Below are 20490 nucleotides of genomic sequence, written 5' to 3'. Positions count from 1 at the left end.
TAATCTCACGATGCTCCACTTCTCCAGCTTTCACCCGAAACACATTAAAGAAGCCATCCCCTATGGACAAGCCCTCCGTATACACAGGATCTGCTCAGACAAGGAGGAGCGCAACAGACACCTACAGATGCTGAAAGATGCCCTCGTACGAACGGGATATGGCGCTCGACTCATTGATCGACAGTTCCACCGCGCCACAGCAAAAAACCGCACCGACCTCCTCAGAAGACAAACACGGGACACCACTGACAGAGTACCCTTCGTCGTCCAGTACTTTCCTGGGGCGGAGAAACTACGACATCTTCTTCGCAGCCTCCAACACATCATCAGCGAGGATGGACATCTTGCCAAGGTCATCCCCACACCCCCACTACTGGCCTTCAAACAACCGCGCAACCTCAAACAAACCATTGTTTGCAGCAAATTACCCAGCCTTCAGAACAGCAACCACAACACCACAAAACCCTGCCAGGGTAATCTCTGCAAGACATGCCAGATCATCGACATGGACACCACCATTACACGTGGAAACACCACCCACCAGGTACGTGGCGCATACTCGTGCGACTCGACCAATGTAGTCTACCTCATACGCTGCAGGAAAGGATGTCCCGAAGCGTGGTACATTGGCGAGACCATGCAGACACTGCGACAACGAATAAACGGGCATCGTGCGACTATCAACAGGCAGGACTGTTCCCTTCCAGTTGGGGAACACTTCAGCAGTCAAGGACATTCAGCCTCTGATCTCCGGGTCAGCATTCTACAAGGAGGCCTTCAGGAGACGCGACAACGCAAAATTGCTGAGCAAAAACTTATAGCTAAGTTCCGCACGCATGAATGCGGACTCAACCGGGATCTGGGATTCATGTCGCATTACATTCGGCCCCCACCAACAAGCCTGGACTTGCAGAGGCCTACCGACTGAACTGGCTTGGGACAATTCACACCTCTTTAACCTGGAGTTACCTCTCTCTCTGCATCTTTGATGATTTGATTGCCTGCAGGTGCTCGCATTCCGGGGCATCTCTGACTGTGTCTATATAAACATTTCTGGAACAAGCCTTTCCATTCACCTGAAGAAGGAGCCGTGCTCCGAAAGCTCGTGTTTGAAACAAACCTGTTGGACTTTAACCTGGTGTTGTAAGACTTCTTACTGTGCTCACCCCAGTCCAACGCCGGCATCTCCACATCTTTGATAAGAAAGACCATTAGGCACTGAAATAAAAACCAGAATCGTGGCAAAAACATTCATTGTACCTGCCTGCACCCAACCCGCCAACGACAGAGGGAGACTGTCCCACCTTGACAGATCGGCCTTCACCCTCTCCACCAAGCTAGTGAAATTATATTTTCAGAGCCCTCCCCAATCTCGGCCACCTGCACCCCCAAGTATCTAAAGTGGGTTGTGGCCAAGCGGAATGGCAGCCCCCCCTACCCCACCCTCATGCCCACCTGCCCCTACTCCTGCGGGGAGACCATAAAATACTCACCCTTGCCGAAATTCAATTTACACCCAAGAATGTTCCAAATCTCTGTGGAGTAGCTCTATTGTACTCCCCACCGACGTGCTCGGTTCCGAGATATATCGCAGCAGATCATCAGCGTATCTTCCCTATGTTCCACTCCCCTCTCTCACTATCCCTTTCCACAGCACCTAAATCCTAAACACAATGGCCAAGGACACTATAGCCAATGCAAACAACAGGGGGAACATGGGGCATCCCTGTCTTGTACCCCGGCGCAGTGCAAAGTTACCTGAGTATATGCTGTTAGTGCGAAAACTCGCCATCGGGTCCTTATACAACAGCCGCACCCACGCCACAAACCTTGGCCCAATTCCAAATCTCTCCAATTCTGCAATCAAGTAACCATACTGTACCCGATCTAACGCCTTCTCTGCGTCCAGTACAACCACCACCTCCGTCATCTTTCCTTCCGCCAAAGACAGGACCACATTCACTACCTCCTCACATTTGTCAACAACTGCCTTCTCTTCATGAACCCCGTCTGATGCTCCCCAATGAGCTTCGTGAGACATCCTTCCAACATCAATGCCAACACGTTTGCCAATATCTTGCCGTCTACATTCAGCAGAGATATGGCCTGTACGATCCACACTCCACTGGATCCTTATCCTTCTTGAGCAGCAATGCAATAGAATCTTGCCCCATCGTTTGTGACACCTCTAACTATCGCATCCTCAAACATTCCCACCATTAACAGCGTCAACTTAGAACATAGAACATACAGTGCAGAAGGAGGCCATTCGGCCCATCGAGTCTGCACCCACCCACTTTGGCCCTCACTTCCACCCTATCCCTCGAACCCAATAACCCCTCCTGACCTTTTTGGACACCAAGGGCAATTTAGCATGGCCACTCCACCTAACCTGCACGTCTTTGGACTGTGGGAGGAAACGGAGCACCCGGAGGAACCCCACGCAGACATGGGGAGAACGTGCAGACTCCGCATAGACAGTGACCCAGCGGGGAATCGAACTTGGGGACACTGGAGCTGTGAAGCTACAGTGCTAACCACTATGCTACTGTGCTGCCCCAACTTGTCCTTCAATTTGTTATAAATTTCAACTATATAGATTCCTATAAAACTCCTCAAATACTTGATTAATCTGCTCCGGTGCCACCACCAGTTTCGCCATCTTATCCCGAACCATCTCCCTTGCCACCTCCCTCCAGAGCTGGCCAGCCAGCATACGTACTGCCTTCTCCCCGTGCTTGTAGACAGCCCCCCTCACCCTTCTTAACTGGCGCACCGCTTTCCCTGTGGACAATTGGTCGAACCTCACCTGCAACCTCTTCCTCTTGGCCAGGAGACCCAGGTCCGGATCCCCCGAATACCTCCTCTATCAGAATCTCCTCTATCAGATTTTGGCCTTCCTCTCTCTCCTTCTTGTCCACCTTAACTTTGATCAAAATCACCTTCTCCCTCACTACTGCCTTCAGAGCCTCCCAAGCCACTGACTGCGACACCTTCCCCCGTGCAATTAAACCCCACATATTCCTTGATCACCTTCTCAATCTTATCACAAAAGCTCCGGCGCATTAACAACCCCACGTCCATTCTCCACAGGCCTCTGGGCTGTCCTCTCCTCCAGAACCACATTCAACCAACGTGGAGCATGGCCCAAATTCATTATTTGTTTTTAAATTTAGAGTACTCAATTAATTTTTCCAATTAAAGGGCAATTTAGTGTGGCCAATCCACCTACCCTGCACATCATTTGGGTCGTGGGGGCGAAACCCACGCAAACATGGGGAGAATGTGCAAACTCCACACGGACAGTGACCCAGAGCTGGTATCGAACATGAGACCTCGGCGTCGTGAGGCTGCAGGGCTAACCCACTGCGCCACCGTGCTGCCCTGCCCAAAATCATTATTTCTGAGTACTCCGACCTCCTAACCCCAGCCAATAGTTCCTACCCCACCATGAAAAAGTCTATCCTCGAGTACACCTTTGAGTACACCGGGGAGAAAAATTTATATTCCTGTTCCCTCAGGTGTAAGAACCTCCGCGGATCCACTCCTCTCATCTTCCTCATGAACCCGGCATCATCCCAGTTGGGGCCATATACTCTCGCCTTCACGAACGCCTCTGCTGCCTCCACTGTCTTGAAGTAGCAGTCCCTCGTATTGTAGGCCACCCTCAGCTTCGCCACGTAAACCACGCCAAAGCTCACACCATTGCTATAGGGTGCAGCCTTTCGAAGGTGACGTGCCTTCTCGCCAGTTCCACTGCCAAGTCCCTATTCGTGGGGAAGACAGGGCAGGAGGACTGGATGGCAGCGGGATTGGGGCGTTGATTAGTTATTTATTTATGATGTTTCTGTCTGTTCTTGCTCTTGTGTTTGTTTGTATTTATTGTTCATATAAATGCCTTAATAAAAATATTTTTTAAAAAAGTCTTGGTATATTCAAATACCGATGCCTTCCCACTTCACTGCACGCCTTTGAATCGCCCAACCCAGGACCTTCTCCTTAACGTGAAACTTATGGAAGCAAATTATAACTGCCGTTGGTGGCTTGTTTGCTTTCGGCTTGGGTCTGAGCGATTGATGTGCCCTGTCCAATTCATAGGAGCTGATTCATAATGCAGAACAAGGCCAGCAACGCGGGTTCAATTCCCGGACCGGCCTCCCCGAACAGGCGCTGGAATGTGGCGATTAGGGGCTTTTCACAGTAACTTAATGAAGCCTGTGACAATAAGTGATTATTATTATATCGGGAGAGTTCTTCCCCCTCCTCCAACAGCTCGGCCAACAACTTCGCAAAGTACTCAAGTCAGCCTCGGAGCCTCCACCCCCTCAGGTAGGCCTGTGATATGCAAACTTTGCTGCCTCAACCTGTTCTCCAGGTCCTCCACCTTGGCTCTGAAACGTTTGTTAGCCTCCGCCACCCTTTGCAGCTCCTCACCCATCAAGGTGAACTAGTCAAATGTGCTGCGACATGGCCTCCTCACCCCTCGGCCGACGCCTTCATCACCGCCGCCTTCACTGGAGCAATCGCCTCCTCTACCCACTGCTTCGTCGCAGACATTGCCTCCTTCTGCAGCACCTCCATGTGCTTAATGAACTGCCTCTCAAATTCTACGGCAATCACCTCGGTTAGAGTTTCCACTGTGAAGGGAGCGGCCCCACCCAGCGAGCCAGCCTCTGCCATCTTTCTTCCTGCCAGACTCAACGGTGGACTTTCGCTCGCCCCCTTCTTTTCAGTGGCTTCCTTCGACATTCCCTGCCTTCCTTATACCTTCCCACACCAACTCGTTCAAAAACTACCCCTAAAATCCAAAAACCAGAGCCTTGAGCAGGAGCCACCCAATGTGCGACCTTCCCTAAATGCCGTCACCAAAGTCCCCTGCATTTGGATCCCTAAATCTCTTCACTCCTCTACAGGCATTCTGTGTTTGATCAAGGGACCCAGCATGGTGGAGGGGGAGCCCCTAAAAGCCAGTCCTCTAGCCTAGACTCCAACCCTCACTCACCTTTGGCCTGGCATCCCTCGTCAATCCTGGATCTGGCGGCTTCCACCTTTCCCAGTGGCACTAATGGTAATATGGAGCTGCTGGTCTTTGATTGACCGTCAGCTCTTGCAGGTAGGGTTACGGAGTCTTGAATCCCGGGTAATGCCTGACGTTGGCCACTTTAGTACTATTGGGTCTCCCCCATGGAACTGACAGAGATTCCAGCCGGTTCGCCATGAATACAAGGCCAACGTTATAACATACACCATTACATCTTGACCAGTTGCATATATAAATGGATAGAATCTCTAAAGTGCAGAAGGCCATTCGACTCCTCAAGTCAGCATGAACCTCTGAAAGAGCACTCCACTCAACCCACTTCCCCGCCTTATCCCAATAACCTCTTAACAAAACCTACACATTTTTGGACACTAAGGGCTATTCTGCATGGCTAATGCAGCTAGCCATCAACACATATTCATCAACATATTTCACAAGGGTATTTGAGCATTTACATTCTGTTCTTATAACCTTCAACAACTATCCACCTGAGACTTAACAATTTCTATTTCACAAAGAACAGAAACAAAGCAAGTAGAAAAGACCTTTTGTTCAATGATACTTTATTTCCATGAATATAAAAAAATAAAAATGATCAGCATTTTTAAAGTTATAGGGAAAATATTACCTCCAAAGACATTGGGCATGATTTAACCACCGTGTTGCACCCGGTGCAGATACGGGCGTGTTGGTTAAATAGTGGGAAAGGCCAAAATTGAGATTCGTCCCTGGGCCGGGGGGGTCAGGGGTCAAGGGCTTTTTTGTGAGGCCTTCAAGGCATCTTTAAATATTGTGGATACCCATAACAGAGATAACTACACCTGCTGCCTGTCTATCCTATCAAACACTTTCAGGACAAAGCCCTGCTCTTGGTTCCTTTAACTCCCGTTGACTGTGAACAGCCTCCAGCTTCACAGTTGATGGCTATTGCTGATGAGAAATTAGCCTGGTTAGTTGTGTGAGCACTTCAAAAGAGCTCAAGTGGCTTCTTGTGGGTACATGTGCCATGTCTCAGACAACGATTATTGCACTGCATTTCAATCAAACTTTGAAATCTGAACAGTTTGCCTGAACTCCAGAAGGGTCAGTATCATAGAGGTAGCAGCTAACAATCAAACTCAAGAGCTTGGCTTCAGCACTAGGGATATCCTTGTGAAGATAGGGTAAGTGTGTGGATCAGAGGTGGGCAACTAAGCACGGTCTCCCGAATGTTCCCAGCAGGGGTCTGGGGTCTAGGGGCTCCTGCTGCAGCCGTGGATGAGTGTGCAGAATGAGGTCTTCCAGTACATATGGCTTGCTGGATGGCACTCTTGAGAGAGGGTGGGACACGCGAGGATGGGGAGGTGGTGAAAGCTCCCCGGGAGCATGCATGACAACTATATTGTGGGACATTCGGAGATCCCTGGCATCTTCTTGGACCACCCCAGGATGATGGGTTGGCTCTTGGGGAATGAGAAGTTACTGCTGACTTCCTGGCTGATGATGCCAGTGCGGAGGCCGGATACCAAGGGCGGCCCATGTGACCACTCGTATTGTCATTGAGCGGTGCATCAGATTTCTCAAAATGTAGTTACGATGTCGCCAATGGGGCAAATCGTGCCCAAAATGACACTCAGAAATGTTTGTCAAATCACGCCCATTATCTTAAGTAGACAGCAATAGAACATAGAACAGTACAGCACAGAACAGGCCCTTCGGCCCTCAATGTTGTACCGAGCCATGATCACCCTACTCAAACCCACGTATCCACCCTATACCCGTAACCCAACAACCCCCCCCTTAACCTTACTTTTATTAGGACACTACGGGCAATTTAGCATGGCCAATCCACCTAACCCGCACATCTTTGGACTGTGGGAGGAAACCGGAGCACCCGGAGGAAACCCACGCACACAGGGGGAGGACGTGCAGACTCCACACAGACAGTGACCCAGCCGGGAATCGAACCTGGGACCCTGGAGCTGTGAAGCATTTATGCTAACCACCATGCTACCCTGCTGCCCCTGTAATGTCCTATGGTTTTTTTGCCTCAGTCATTCATAACTTTTAGATACTTATAATCAGCAACAGTTCTTTCCCCACTCTTAGTACCTGCAATTTATAAGAGATACATTATAGAAATGCTCGATTCAAACCAGATCTTACCTTTAAAAAGTTTTTCAGAGCCTCACTAATGGTGGAACTTGGAGGTGTTCCATAGAAAGTTGAGGCTGCCTTCTTTTCGATCCAACTTAACTGTGCCACCTGCAAAAGAAAATTGAAGTGAAAATGAAAAATGAAAATCGCTTATTGTCACGAGTAGTGTTTTGCAACATTATGTAAAGATATAATCATGTGTAACATAAACTACTTATTTTACAAAGGAACCTGTGGCATAATGAATGAAAAACTGAACAGCTGAAATGGAAATTATTTCATAAACATGTATGGAATTAATGCAAGAAATAATATTGCTGTGAATTAAACATAACCTTTTTGCATGTACATGTGTCTTGAAACTCCAGTTCATGACTCTAAGGTAACAGGCAGACTGTTTATTTCTCATTCTGCAGGACCAAAGCAATAGGTGCTAAAGGCTACATGGCGGAAATGGAATGTTTTAAGGAAGCTATAGAAATTTTCTATGCAAAGTTTTTATATTTTGGTCTTGTGCTCTGATTATTATCTATAATCCCTACAACCCGCGAAGATCTCTGATTTCTCCAATTCGGCCTCTTTTGCATCCCTGATTTCCATTGCTCCATCATTGGCGTCTGTGGGGCTGTAGTCCAACTGGAGCCAAATCTGTTTTATAAATAAGTATTACTCTATGCCCTGCTAATTTTAAACTGGATTAACAGCTGTATATTTATTTAATAATAATAATAATAATTTTTGTTAGTGTCACAAGTAGGTCTACATTAACACTGCAATGAAGTTACTCTGAAAATCCCCTAGTTGCCACATTCTGACGCCTGTTCGGGTACGCAGAGGGAGAATTCAGAATGTCCAAATTACATAACAGCACGTCTTTCGGGACTTGTGGGAAGAAACCAGTGCACCCGGAGGAAATCCATGCAGACACAGGGAGAACATGCAGACTCCGCACAGACAGTGACCAAAGATGGGAATCGAACCACTGTGTTACCATGTCACCCAATAAGATCATACAAACAGTACTGATGTGAATGAAGTTAGTCTGTTTTTGGTGACTTGTTAAATGCTGAATATTGGCCAGGTCACAAAGAGAACTTTTCATCAGGATTATGGAGTATCGTGGATGAGGTAAAACGTGACAATAAACAGTGCAAGGAAGCCTAGAGGAATATTGTTGATGAGGCCTGGAGTGAATTTGAAGAGTGTGGGGAACCCAAGTGGAACATTGCAGGGACCACAGAGTAACATTGCAGAAGAGGCCCAAAGTGAATTTAAACAGTGCAGGGATTTAGGTGGCAGCAAGGTCGAAACAAAATTGAGAAGAATTTGAAAGATTTATGTAATGATATGTATAATCTAAGGAGTGTAAAGGGTTAAGAAGATGGTGTTCATGTATCTCAACACTGGCTGGCATCACTGAGTAGTCTTATAAAAGGCTGCGTCTCTAAGCATTTGGGAGAAGCTTATGGAGAAGGATAGTGTGAGGTTGAGATTGAGTGTTGGTTGCATTAGAGAGACATAATATATTAACATAGATTCAATACTGTTACTTTGTTAGCTCTTACTTAATAGAGTGTGCGAACCATTTAAAGTAGTGTAAAATCAACTAGCTTCATTTTAAATATATAGCTTGATGTTCTTTGTAAACACTACGACTTTTAGCTATCTTGGAGAACTATACAAGGAATATCACAATTTACACCTTAGACAACACAGGATGGACAGCTGAAACTGAGGAATAAAAGGTCAATAATTTACCCACACTCTAATTTTAACAATATAGCAAATCAAGGGGCTGCTTAAAATTAATAAGAAACTAGGGCAAGATCCTAAACTATCAACCTTGCCCAAAACTATAAATTTTCCATGCAGAAATAGCTAAACATACTAAATTAGCAATAGAAACAACAAATTCATCAGATAAATAAATGATGATGATAAACAAAAGAATGTGATAGGATAGATAAAATAATAAATTATTTCTTTTGGGGTCCAGAATAAGATAGTACAATCTTAAAATTAGTGTTAACTTATTTAAAGGTGAAATCAGGAAGTATATTTTCATAAGACGACAGCGCAAAATTTGGAACTCTTAAAGGTCATCAATTATGTTGGGACAATTCAATTTTTTAAGATTTTGAGATCAACAGATTATTGTTAGATGAGGGTGTCAAGAGATATGGCTGAAAAATGATTTGATATCCAGAGCAACCATGGCGATGGTTGAAGCTTGAAGGTTTGAATTGCCTAGTCAAACTCAAATATTCACATAGTGCTATGTGTTTAAATAAGCTTGCTGTTGTAAAATGCCACCCAATATTTTTTTTTAAACTGACAGCATCCCAGAAACCCCTCAGCCCTGGCCAGTATTGTAATGGATGTATAATATGCTCATCATCTTTCAACTTTATCTCTTATGACTTGTTTACACTGACTGGAGGTCAGGAGGGTTTGATGACTCCAAGTCTGACTGTTGATTGCCAGTGTAAATGGGGAACATTTTTTCCCCTGATATAAATCAAATCCATGTTGGTGTAGGTTTCACAAAATGAGACAAATTGCGAGGCAGACATTTTGTGGGTTACTTGCTGTTTTGTGTACCTTAGTCTCTGATGTGACCATCAATTCACTAGACACACGATTGGAAGTAAACTGTGGTTTTAGTAGTCTTATAGCTGAGCCTGCCTGCGACCAGAGGAACTGAGAGCAGGCTTACGGCTGCAGCACTTTATACTTCCGGTAGTGGGAGGGGCCATGGGCGGAGCCAAGGGTGGAGCCCTGTACAAGCTCCTCATCTCCCCCTATGGGCAGAGCCGCGCAACGGCTCACATACAGAGCCCACAAGGACATAATATAATGCAATACAGTGTGAATTACAATACAGTATAATTCACCACAGTCTCAACATGAGCTGTGCCAAGACAAACAAGAAAAAAGTGCCCATGTGTGCAACTATACTTAAACCATTTTAAAATGTCCACCAAGCAGACCTTGTAACATGCAGTAAAAATGGGACAGTTCAGTTATACACTGAACCCTGATCAGATCAAAGCAATGGTTAAACAAAGTTAGAAAGCTCTATCAAGAGTATGCTTGGCTGGAATCCAATATACTCTGAGTATTTCATATTGTGTCATTCTAATGCGTGATGTGGAGATGCCGGCGTTGGACTTCTTACTGATTCTAATGCGTGACAGTTTTGATGCCAAGATACTTAACAACTCAGTGCTTTGCATAATTGTGATCTCCTAATCAGAAATAAATGCCTGTGTTAATAGTCTTAGAGTGACCAGTGTGCAATGATGGCAATTAACAGCTGCTTTTACTTTATTCAAACCCATGTGAGAACTTTAAATCCATTCATTTCAAAAGAAAGATAATGACACAAACATCCCTTTGGTAAAAAATATACCAACTTCAAACAAAACAAGTAAATTGTTCAGAGAAATTCATGTATGCACATTGTTGACCTTTTTCTTAACTCAATTGTGGCTGGAGTACAAATCTATGGATGCTGAGCACCAGTCAGTCCCACGCTGTGGTATATTGGCAGGATATGTGGTGGTTAATGATCCCACTACCTTGATAGTGTCTAACTAAAGTTTGCTTTCCAACAGCTGTCAATAGACAATCATCAGAAAATGAATTCCTGCTGATGTTCCCTTCCCTATGCCTGTGATTCTGAAATCTCTTCCGCCTTTCAATTGGGATATGTTATATGCAGCAAAATGTTGTGGTACTGAGCTAACAATGGGCTTTTTTGACTAGTTTATGGCCATCGAGTTAGAGTTTCAATACTTCTGGAGATTCCCCTACAACACTATCTCTCTTGAAAGTGCCTTCTCTTACTAGGCACAAGTCCCTTCATGTTGCCTGAGTGACCATCCATACTGAGAGTCCAGAAGAGCGTTTGCAGACAATTCGAATGTGGAGACAGTCAAAGCTGTGCCACTTCATAAGAGCATCATAAATAGGAGGCCCCTTAAGTCTGTTCTGTCATTCACTACAAACACAACTGACCTTCTGCCTGAACTTGACTTTCCTGCCTACTTCCGATATTCCTTGGTTCCAAGTAACCAGAAATCTATCCATTTCAGGCTGAGATAAACTCATTGATGGAGTTTTCACAACTCCCTGGGATAGGAGAAACAGGAGGCCATGGGCACAGCCTGAGACTGAAGGGGCGATCCTTTCAAACAGAGATGAGAGGGGTTTCCTCAGCCAGAGGGTGGTGAATCGGTGGAACTCATTTCTGCAGAAGGCTGGGGAGGCAAAGTCAGAGTGTCTTTAAGACAAAGATAGATAGGTTCTTGATTAATAAGGGGATCAGGGGTTAAATAAATAAAAAATAAATAATCTTTATTGTCACAAGTAGGCTTACATTAACACTGCAATGAAGTTACTGTTAAAAGCTCCTAGTCGCCATATTCCAGCACCTGTTCGGGTACACAGAGGGAGAATTCAGAATGTCCAAATTACCTAACAACACGTCTTTAAACTTGTGGGAGGAAACCAGAGCACCCGGAGGAAACCCAGGCAGACATAAGGGGCGGGATTCTGTGATCCTGAGGCTAAGTGTAGATGCCGTCGGAAATGCCGTCGTGTTTCTCGACGGCGTCAACATGGCCTCAGGATCAGCAATTCTGGCCCCTATAGGGGGCCAGCACGGCACTGGAGCAGTTCACGCCACTCCAGCTGCTGATCCCGGCGTGAACTGGGCGTCATGGGATCCGCGCATGCGCAGTGGCACCGACGCCAACGCGCACATGCGCAATGGCACCGGCGCCAACGCGCGGATGCGCAGTGGCTTCCTTCAACGTGCCGGCCCTGACGCATCATGGCGCAGGACTACAGGGGCTGGCACGGAAGAAAGGAGGCTTCCAGCCAGAGGGGCCAGCCCACCGATCGGTGGCCTGCAATTGCGGGCCAGGCCACATCGCCCCCCCCCCGGAGTTGGAACCCCCCCTCCCCCACCACAGTAAATCCCGACCCTCGCAGGCCGAGTTCCCGCCGGCTGAGAGCAGGTGTGGATAGAAATTGGCGTTTTTACGACGGCCGCTCATCCCATCCCGGGCCGAGAATCGGCGGGCCGGCTGCGTAGTGCGGCCCCCGACTGGTGCCGCACCAACCACGACGGGAGAATCGCGTGCCGGCGTCGGGGTGCGATTCGTGCTGATTGCGGGGTTTCTCCGGCCCAGCCCCGGGCTGAGAGAATCCCGCCCAAGGCGAATGTGCAGACTCCGCTCAGACAGTGACCCAAGCTAGGAATTGAACCTGAGGATGTGGCGCTGTGAAGCAACAGTGCTAATCACTGCTCTACATGCCCTACGACTATTTATGGGGAGAAGGCAGGAGAATGGGGATAAGAAACATATCAGCCATGATGGAATGGCAGAGCAGACCCTATGGGCCGAATGGTCTTGTGGAGAACTTCAAAGATTCACAAGCCTCCGAATCCCACCCAAACAGTGGGAGAATGTGCAGACTCCTCACAGAGTGACCCAAGTCGGGAGTCGAACCTGGGACCATGACTGTAAGAAGCAACAGTGCTTACCACTATGCTACCGTGCAGCCCACATCTACACGTAGCTAGAAGCTCAGCTGATTCTTTCCCTGCAGAGACCAAAATGCTGCAGCCAACCTCAAATGATGAGATCAGGACAGACCAATCTTTTCATCTTGCATGTCAATTCTACACAATGCATAATACTCACTGCACCATTCGGAAACTTAACTTCTACCATTTAAATAAAATCAAACCAATTCATGCCACTGTTGCGAATACTAATGATTTCTGGTGTTGCTGTTACAACGATTAATCATACAACACGCCATTCGAGTACCTGCAGAATAGTTATGTTTGCAAAACATGCAAGTCTGCAGTTTGAAAGGAGAGTCTCAAAAAGATTTATCGGCATGCTTTATGTGGGGAAATTCTACCATATCACTGGTGCTGGAAGCTGGAGAGTTAGCAATCCCTGCATACTCACATTAACTGGCCTCCAGGGTGCAGGAATAATAATCCCTTTAAACTGGTCTAAGGAGCTCTGGCATTGCCACACATGCACTAGTTACACATGCTTGATTCATGGTAATCCCTGGGGATGCCATCTGGCCTTGTAATTTACCACAAAAAGACACAAGTGTCAAATATGTAGGGCATGAAACTGCTCAAAAACATTAAAAAAACTTGTATTGCTGATGGACCCTGCACAGCTGTTTGACAACAAGCAGCCATGTAACCCAACTCATTATGTTTAAGTTTTTTTTTAAATTGTGTAAACATAGTGCAATTGTCAATCTCACTCTGCAAAGTTGGCAAAAAAAGAGGTGCCATCCTTTACTGATCATTTGTACTAATACATATGCTGTTTGTATGTTCCAATTTAGACATTTTCTCGTATTGTTCTCTGACTGGGAAGGTATGCAGGCATGTACCCTGATCGTAACCCTCCAACTTCCAATTGATGAGGTCCATAGCTGAAGTCCGTGGGAAAAGTTTACTTTCTCATTTCCTCTTCGGTGCAAAAGAGCTCAGGACCACAGCTGTGCCACGACTGAAATGTCAGCATGTGGGGAATTGTGACCTCAAACCCACGTTCTACAATACATAGTTTTCTAAACCTCAAATGGCTACACGTTCATCTTTGACCACACAATGTTCTTTTCCTTGGTCATGTCTGCACCCAGGATCCCTGGAAAGGAGCATGCAATGTCACCTAGCATGTTTGAGACCTTTTGTGATAGTTGGGCACCAGAAAAGTGCACCATCACTTTTGGGATACCATTTTAATTAACTCAGTTTCATTCAGAGTTTTCGTTTTTGTTGCAGTCTATCAGTGGTGTCCCTTTGAAAAAGGGTACTAAGCTTCTCAATATAAAAAAAACCTCTGGTTGAATCAAAAAGATGACCTGAGGAAGGAGCAGTGCTCCAAAAGCTCGTGTTTGAAACAAACCTGTTGGACTTTAACCTGGTGTTGTAAGACTTCTTACTGGAATCAAAAAGAGGCAGACGTCAGTCTACTATTTTTATCTTTGGTTATCACACTTCCCCTTTGCTTCATTTCCACACTAAAATGCATGATCAGTACCAGCACTAATTAATTAACCCAAGATAATTAAGTCAAGAAATGAAAACACAAAAACTTTTTCAACTATTTTCACTCATTTACAAATTCTACAAATTTGGAATGGTAGCATTTTCACTGCAACAGAGCAGTAAAGACCAAATGCAAGATTTGGTCCAAAATGCAAGATTTCAAGACATGTGACGTATTCACAGCAATGTGATTGACTCTAAATGCCCCCGCAAAGGCAAGTAGAGATGGGCAATAAATACTGGCGAAGCCCATGCTGCCCACATCCCATGAAAGCATAAACACATATTTTAAAAACTCTTAAACATTGTTTATGTTGATTCAGGGCAGGGGCACACTATGGTGAAAGCAGTTAAAAGTTATCAGGTCGTGGCAGGTTTTAAACGCTAAATCAGTGCAAAAGGAAGAGAATGACCAAGGCAGATCAGGGCTTTCAGTTTAGAGGCCCAAGGATCGAGGAGTAGACTGGGTGGCGGGTCTCGATTTCAATATGGAGAAAAAGGGGGAAATGGAGCAGCATATCTTGAGCTTAATAACCACATTAAAAAAAAGCTAACAAGAGCACCCACCAAACCAGGATTAGGAAACAATGCAACAAAATTGGTTGCGATGAAGAGATTAAAGATATTGGCCATGGTAGTGGGAAAATAACAAAAGAATTTAGGAACATAATAAATAGGAGTTACCCATTTGGCTCCTCGAGCCTGCTTTGCTAACCAATAAGTTCATGGTCAACTTGATGAGACCTTAACTCTGCTTTCCTCCTGATCCCATAAGTCTTGACCCCCTTGTCAATGAAGAATCTGTCAGCCTTAACTCAGCATTGAAGTGATCAGTTGACAAGCGTTTTCTTCTGCCTTGTTCAGGAATATGGCAGAGGTACGCGAAGACCGTGGGAATTTATAGAGAATTTATAGAAAATGTGCTTGCTAAGAAAGAAGGACCTGGTTTTCTTGGATGCAGCTTCAATAATGGTGAGGTAGGAGCTCCACTTTCAGAAAAAAGATGCTACAACAAGAACTATTCAATGAAATGTCACTAATACAAGATTAGTAACATTTGATTAATGAACATGAAGTGCGGAGGTTGGATTTTCACTTCAGAGAAATAACCATCACAGTACACCATTACTATTTCAATTAACAGAAACTGCAGTTTTAAATTTCTTTTCTCTATAGGCTTTAGAGCACTGTCAAAACCAGTGTGCAGGCCAGAGAAAACACAGCTGTAATCTCCAGATTCTCATGACCAGGGAGAATGATTTCAGCCACAAGTCTAAAAGCTGATCCATTACACGTCTCTGCAGAATTTTTGCCCTCTGAGAACAACATAATTTTACATCCTTTGAGAAATGATTCTAAATTTACGATTTGTCAGCTTACACAATGAAGGAGCGGAGTCAAGTGGTGCTCCGTTTTATGGACCTCTCTTGGCCCACAACAGGAATATTGTCAGTTTTCAACATTTCTATATAAATCTCAGCTAACAGTTCCAACAGTAACACAATGTAACTTTATTATACAGAGCTGTCTGGCAAATGACAGCCAGCTTTGACAAGGTGCCACACAAAAGGTTGCTGCATAAGATAAAGATGCATGGCATTAAGGGTAAAGTAGTAGCATGGATAGAGGATTGGTTAATTAATAGAAAGCAAAGAGTTGGGATTAATGGGTGTTTCTCTGGTTGGCAATCAGTAGCTAGTGGTGTCCCTCAGGGATCCGTGTTGGGCCCACAATTGTTCACAATTTACATTGATGATTTGGAGTTGGGGACCAAGGGCAATGTGTCCAAGTTTGCAGATGACAATAAGATGAGTGGTAAAGCGAAAAGTGCAGAGGATACTGGAAGTCTGCAGAGGGATTTGGATAGGTTAAGTGAATGGGCTAGGGTCTGGCAGATGGAACACAATGTTGACAAATGTGAGGTTATCCATTTTGGTAGGAATAACAGCAAACGGGATTATTATTTAAACGATAAAATATTAAAGCATGCCGCTGTTCAGAGAGACTTGGGTGTGCTAGTGCATGAGTCACAGAAGGTTGGTTTACAAGTGCAACAGATGATTAAGAAGGCAAATGGAATTTTGTCCTTCATTGCTAGAGGGATGGAGTTTAAGACTAGGGAGGTTATGTTGCAATTGTATAAGGTGTTAGTGCGGCCACACCTGGAGTATTGTGTTCAGTTTTGGTCTCCTTACTTGAGAAAGGACGTACTGGCGCTGGAGGGTGTGCAGAGGAGATTCACTAGGTTAATCCCAGAGCTGAAGGGGTTGGATTATGAGGAGAGGTTGAGTAGACTGGGACTGTACTCGTTGGAATTTAGAAGGATGAGGGGTGATCTTATAGAAACATTTAAAATTATGAAGGGAATAGATAGGATAGATGCGGGCAGGTTGTTTCCACTGGCGGGTGACAGCAGAACTAGGGGACATAGCCTCAAAATAAGGGGAAGTAGATTTAGGACTGAGTTCAGGAGGAACTTCTTCACCCAAAGGGTTGTGAATCTATGGAATTCCTTGCCCAGTGAAGCAGTTGAGGCTCCTTCATTACATGTTTTTAAGGTAAAGATAGATAGTTTTTTGAAGAATAAAGGGATTAAGGGTTATGGTGTTCGGGCCGGAAAGTGGAGCTGAGTCCACAAAAGATCAGCCATGATCTAATTGAATGGCGGAGCAGGCTCGAGGGGCCAGATGGCCTACTCCTGCTCCTAGTTCTTATGTTCTTATGTTATGTTCTTATTTCAATGTGAATATTATTGAGTTAATATGGTTAAGCTTCATATTGGAATTTGCCAAAAAAATAAAATCACATCTGCAACAAACTCAATTTACAACTTTTGTTTGTTTTTTTTAAAAGGAAACTTAATATTTTCATTGTGGTAACAAGTAAGCTTCTTTTATGCGGAACCCAATACCTAATCAATCTTTACAATCAATCACACAATGTTGATCATTTTCTTCATTTTAAATAGATACTTAAAAATGTAATTTTCAGTTTTCAATTCCCTCCCAGCTTAAGTGTATGTTACCCTTCTACATTAGCCCCCAAAAAAGATATGCATTCTGTGCCGAGCATTGTGGAAACTTTAAATTATCACCTGCCAAAATGAAATGCATGCAAGTGGTCTGGGTCCTCTCCTCCATCGCTTCGGGTGACGGGCGTCAATATATCTTTATTTCTAACTTAATTGCTGCTGGTGTTACTGAATTGCACTGTAGAAAAGTTAAAACCTATGACAGAAAAAGGTAGTGTGCTGAGGTGGTGAGTGTTACTGACAGGACCTTCCCCGACTAACTTGCAATTTTTCCCACAGCCAGAGGTCACTGTGGTGCACCATCAATTGGACTTGAGTCGTGAAGAAGTTCCAAATATCAGGCTTTAATGAACTAGTTGTGTGCCCGGCAGTCGACTTACAGAGAAAGGCCGACTGCCGGCTGCTACGGGTGTCTTATACCCCACCTCGTAGGAGGGACTACCGGCCTCAAGGCCAATCGGCGAGCAGTCACATGACTGACCTCAGCCAATTGGCAGAGAGACACATGACCTGCCTGAGCCAATGGGCAGCGAGTCCTCTGCACCAATGGCAGCACCACTCTGAGGTACCATAAACCTCCTAGTCATACCACCACACACTGCAAACAATTCCTCGCCAATGGTAGTCCAGATTGGTGCTGGGAGCAGGAAGGGCTAGAGTGGGGCAGGGATAATATGTTACAACAGTAGCTTGGGATCCATTTTCCCATCAGGTACTTCTGCCAATTTTGTGGTAAGGACCTTGGCCTCCACTAAGCACCTTGCATGGCAGCAACAACTTTATTTTATACAGCGTCTTGAATGTACGCACAAGGAGAAATGGGCACTGAAGAAAAGAAAACTCAGGTTGAGAGGGGTAACAAGAGCATGGTTAAAATTATGGGTTTGGAGGTGGGTTTGTTTTTCAAGGAGAGAGAGGTGGAGACGTTTAGGCAGGAAATTCAAAGAGTAGGCTAAAGGCCCTGCCACCTGGATGGAACGGTGGTGCAGTGGTTAGCACTGCTGAGGACGATCCCGGCCCCGGGTCACTGTGTGGAGTTTGCACATTCTCCCCATGTCTGTGTGGGTCTCACCCCCCACAACCCAAAGATGTGCAGGCTAGGTGGATTGGCCAAGCTAAATTGCCCCTTAATTGGGAAAAAAAGAATTGGGTACTCTAAATTTAAAAAAATAAATAACGGCCCTGCCAGCTGTGGTGAGGCAAAGGTGGTGTAGATTCACAAAGAAAGACTGGCAATTTAACAATCAAAGTAGAAACTTGTAGGGCATTCAGTTCCTCAAGGCTCTTTCTCCATTCAATAAGATCATGGTTAACCTGTATCCTAACTCCATCCACCCACCTCGGCTCAATTTTCTTAATACTGCAGCCCGAGAAAAATCTATTAATCTCAGTTTCAAAATTATTCATTAAGTTAGCATCTATTTCGTTTGGTGAGAGAATTCTATGCTTCCACCATCGTTTGTGAAAAGTGTTCTGCATCTTTTCTCCTAAACGCCCTTGTTCTGATTTTAAATTTATGACCCATTGCCCCAGACTCCCCTCCCCCTTGAGCAGAACATATTTTACCCCATCTACCCCTATCAACTTGCTTCAACATCCTAGCCTGAATTAAAGCACCTCTTAAAAATTCTATATTCCAGGGAATACACGTCTAGTTGTGCAATTTATTCTCATAATTTATCCCTTGGAACTCTGGTTACATTCTTGTGAATTTGTGCTGCACTCTTTCCAAGGTCAATATATCCGTTCTAAGGTGCAGTGCCCAGAACTGTACACAGTACACCAGATGTGATCTAACCAACAAGAGTTATAGCAATAATATAACTTCCTGCCCTTCATATTTTAGCCCTCTAATTACAAAGGCTAAGATTTCATGAGCTGTTTGGCTATTTTTTGGAACTAACCACAACAATTTAGTGATCTACATACATGGACCCTTAATTTGCTTTCGACTTTCACTGTTCTTACATTTTCAGCATTTATCTTTTTGGACAAAAATCGATTACTTCATACTTACCTAAATTGAAATCCATCTTTCTGAGTTACTTCATCAATGGATGCGATTCTCTGGTAAGATTTGGTAAGTGTGGCAGCGAGCAGGAACTGCTGCCAGCTTCCCAGTGCTCTGCTCGGCAAGGCCAGCAACACTATTATGGTATTGAAAACAGGCTGAGAAGATACACATAGGCCAGGAACAGAAACTGTCTCATGAGACTCTGGCTGGAATCGATACTGGCCATCTGCAAAAGCACTCAAGTCAAGGCATAAACTTGTTATTGCTATATGGATTTTGTGATCACCCACTCCAAAGAAAAGACCATGCTATGAATATGTAACTTCCAGTCACACATGATCAACTTTGCAGCAGGACGAAAAACAGACAAAAGAAGCCATCAGAATCCATAATGAACTGATGGTTGGTCGCCATGATGTGGAGATGCCGGCGTTGGACTGGGGTGAGCACAGTAAGAAGTCTTACAACACCAGGTTAAAGTCCAACAGGTTTGTTTCAAACACGAGCTTTCGGAGCACGGCTCCTTCTTCAGGTGAATGGAAAGGCTTGTTCCAGAAATGTTTATATAGACACAGTCAGAGATGCCCGGAATGCGAGCACCTGCAGGCAATCAAATCATCAAAGATGCAGAGAGAGAGGTAACTCCAGGTTAAAGAGGTGTGAATTGTCCCAAGCCAGTTCAGTCGGTAGGCCTCTGCAAGTCCAGGCTTGTTGGTGGGGGCCGAGTGTAATGCGACATGACGTCTTCACCTTCGACAACAAATTCTTCATCCAGACGCACGGAACAGCCATGGGGACCAAATTTGCACCTCAATATGCCAACATCTTCATGCACAAGTTTGAACAGGACTTCCTCACCACACAGGACTTTCAACCGATGCTATACACCAGATACATCGATGACATTTTTTTCCTTTGGACCCACGGCGAGACATCACTGAAACGACTACACGATGACATCAATAAGTTCCATCCCACCATCAAACTCACCATGGACTATTCTCCAAATTCAGTTCCATTCTTGGACACACTCGTCTCCATCAAGGACGGTCACCTCAGCACCTCGCTTTACCGCAAGCCCACAGATAATCTCACGATGCTCCACTTCTCCAGCTTTCACCCGAAACACATTAAAGAAGCCATCCCCTATGGACAAGCCCTCCGTATAC

General features: G+C 45.1%; 1 protein-coding gene across 1 annotated transcript in view; it reads right to left on the bottom strand.

The window, feature by feature from the left end:
* The window catches only part of rmdn3 (regulator of microtubule dynamics 3), a 411523-nt gene that overhangs the window by 12758 nt on the left and 378275 nt on the right, over positions 1 to 20490 (bottom strand). Inside the window, exon 9 of the mRNA XM_038783476.1 lies at positions 7187 to 7285. Within this exon, the coding sequence (XP_038639404.1) occupies positions 7187 to 7285 (99 nt within the window). The remainder of the gene's footprint in view (positions 1 to 7186; positions 7286 to 20490) is intronic.

The sequence above is a fragment of the Scyliorhinus canicula genome, chromosome 2 (genome assembly GCF_902713615.1).
Source record: "Scyliorhinus canicula chromosome 2, sScyCan1.1, whole genome shotgun sequence".
In the NCBI taxonomy this organism is placed as follows: domain Eukaryota; kingdom Metazoa; phylum Chordata; class Chondrichthyes; order Carcharhiniformes; family Scyliorhinidae; genus Scyliorhinus; species Scyliorhinus canicula.
This window is presented reverse-complemented; position numbering and strand designations above follow the sequence as displayed.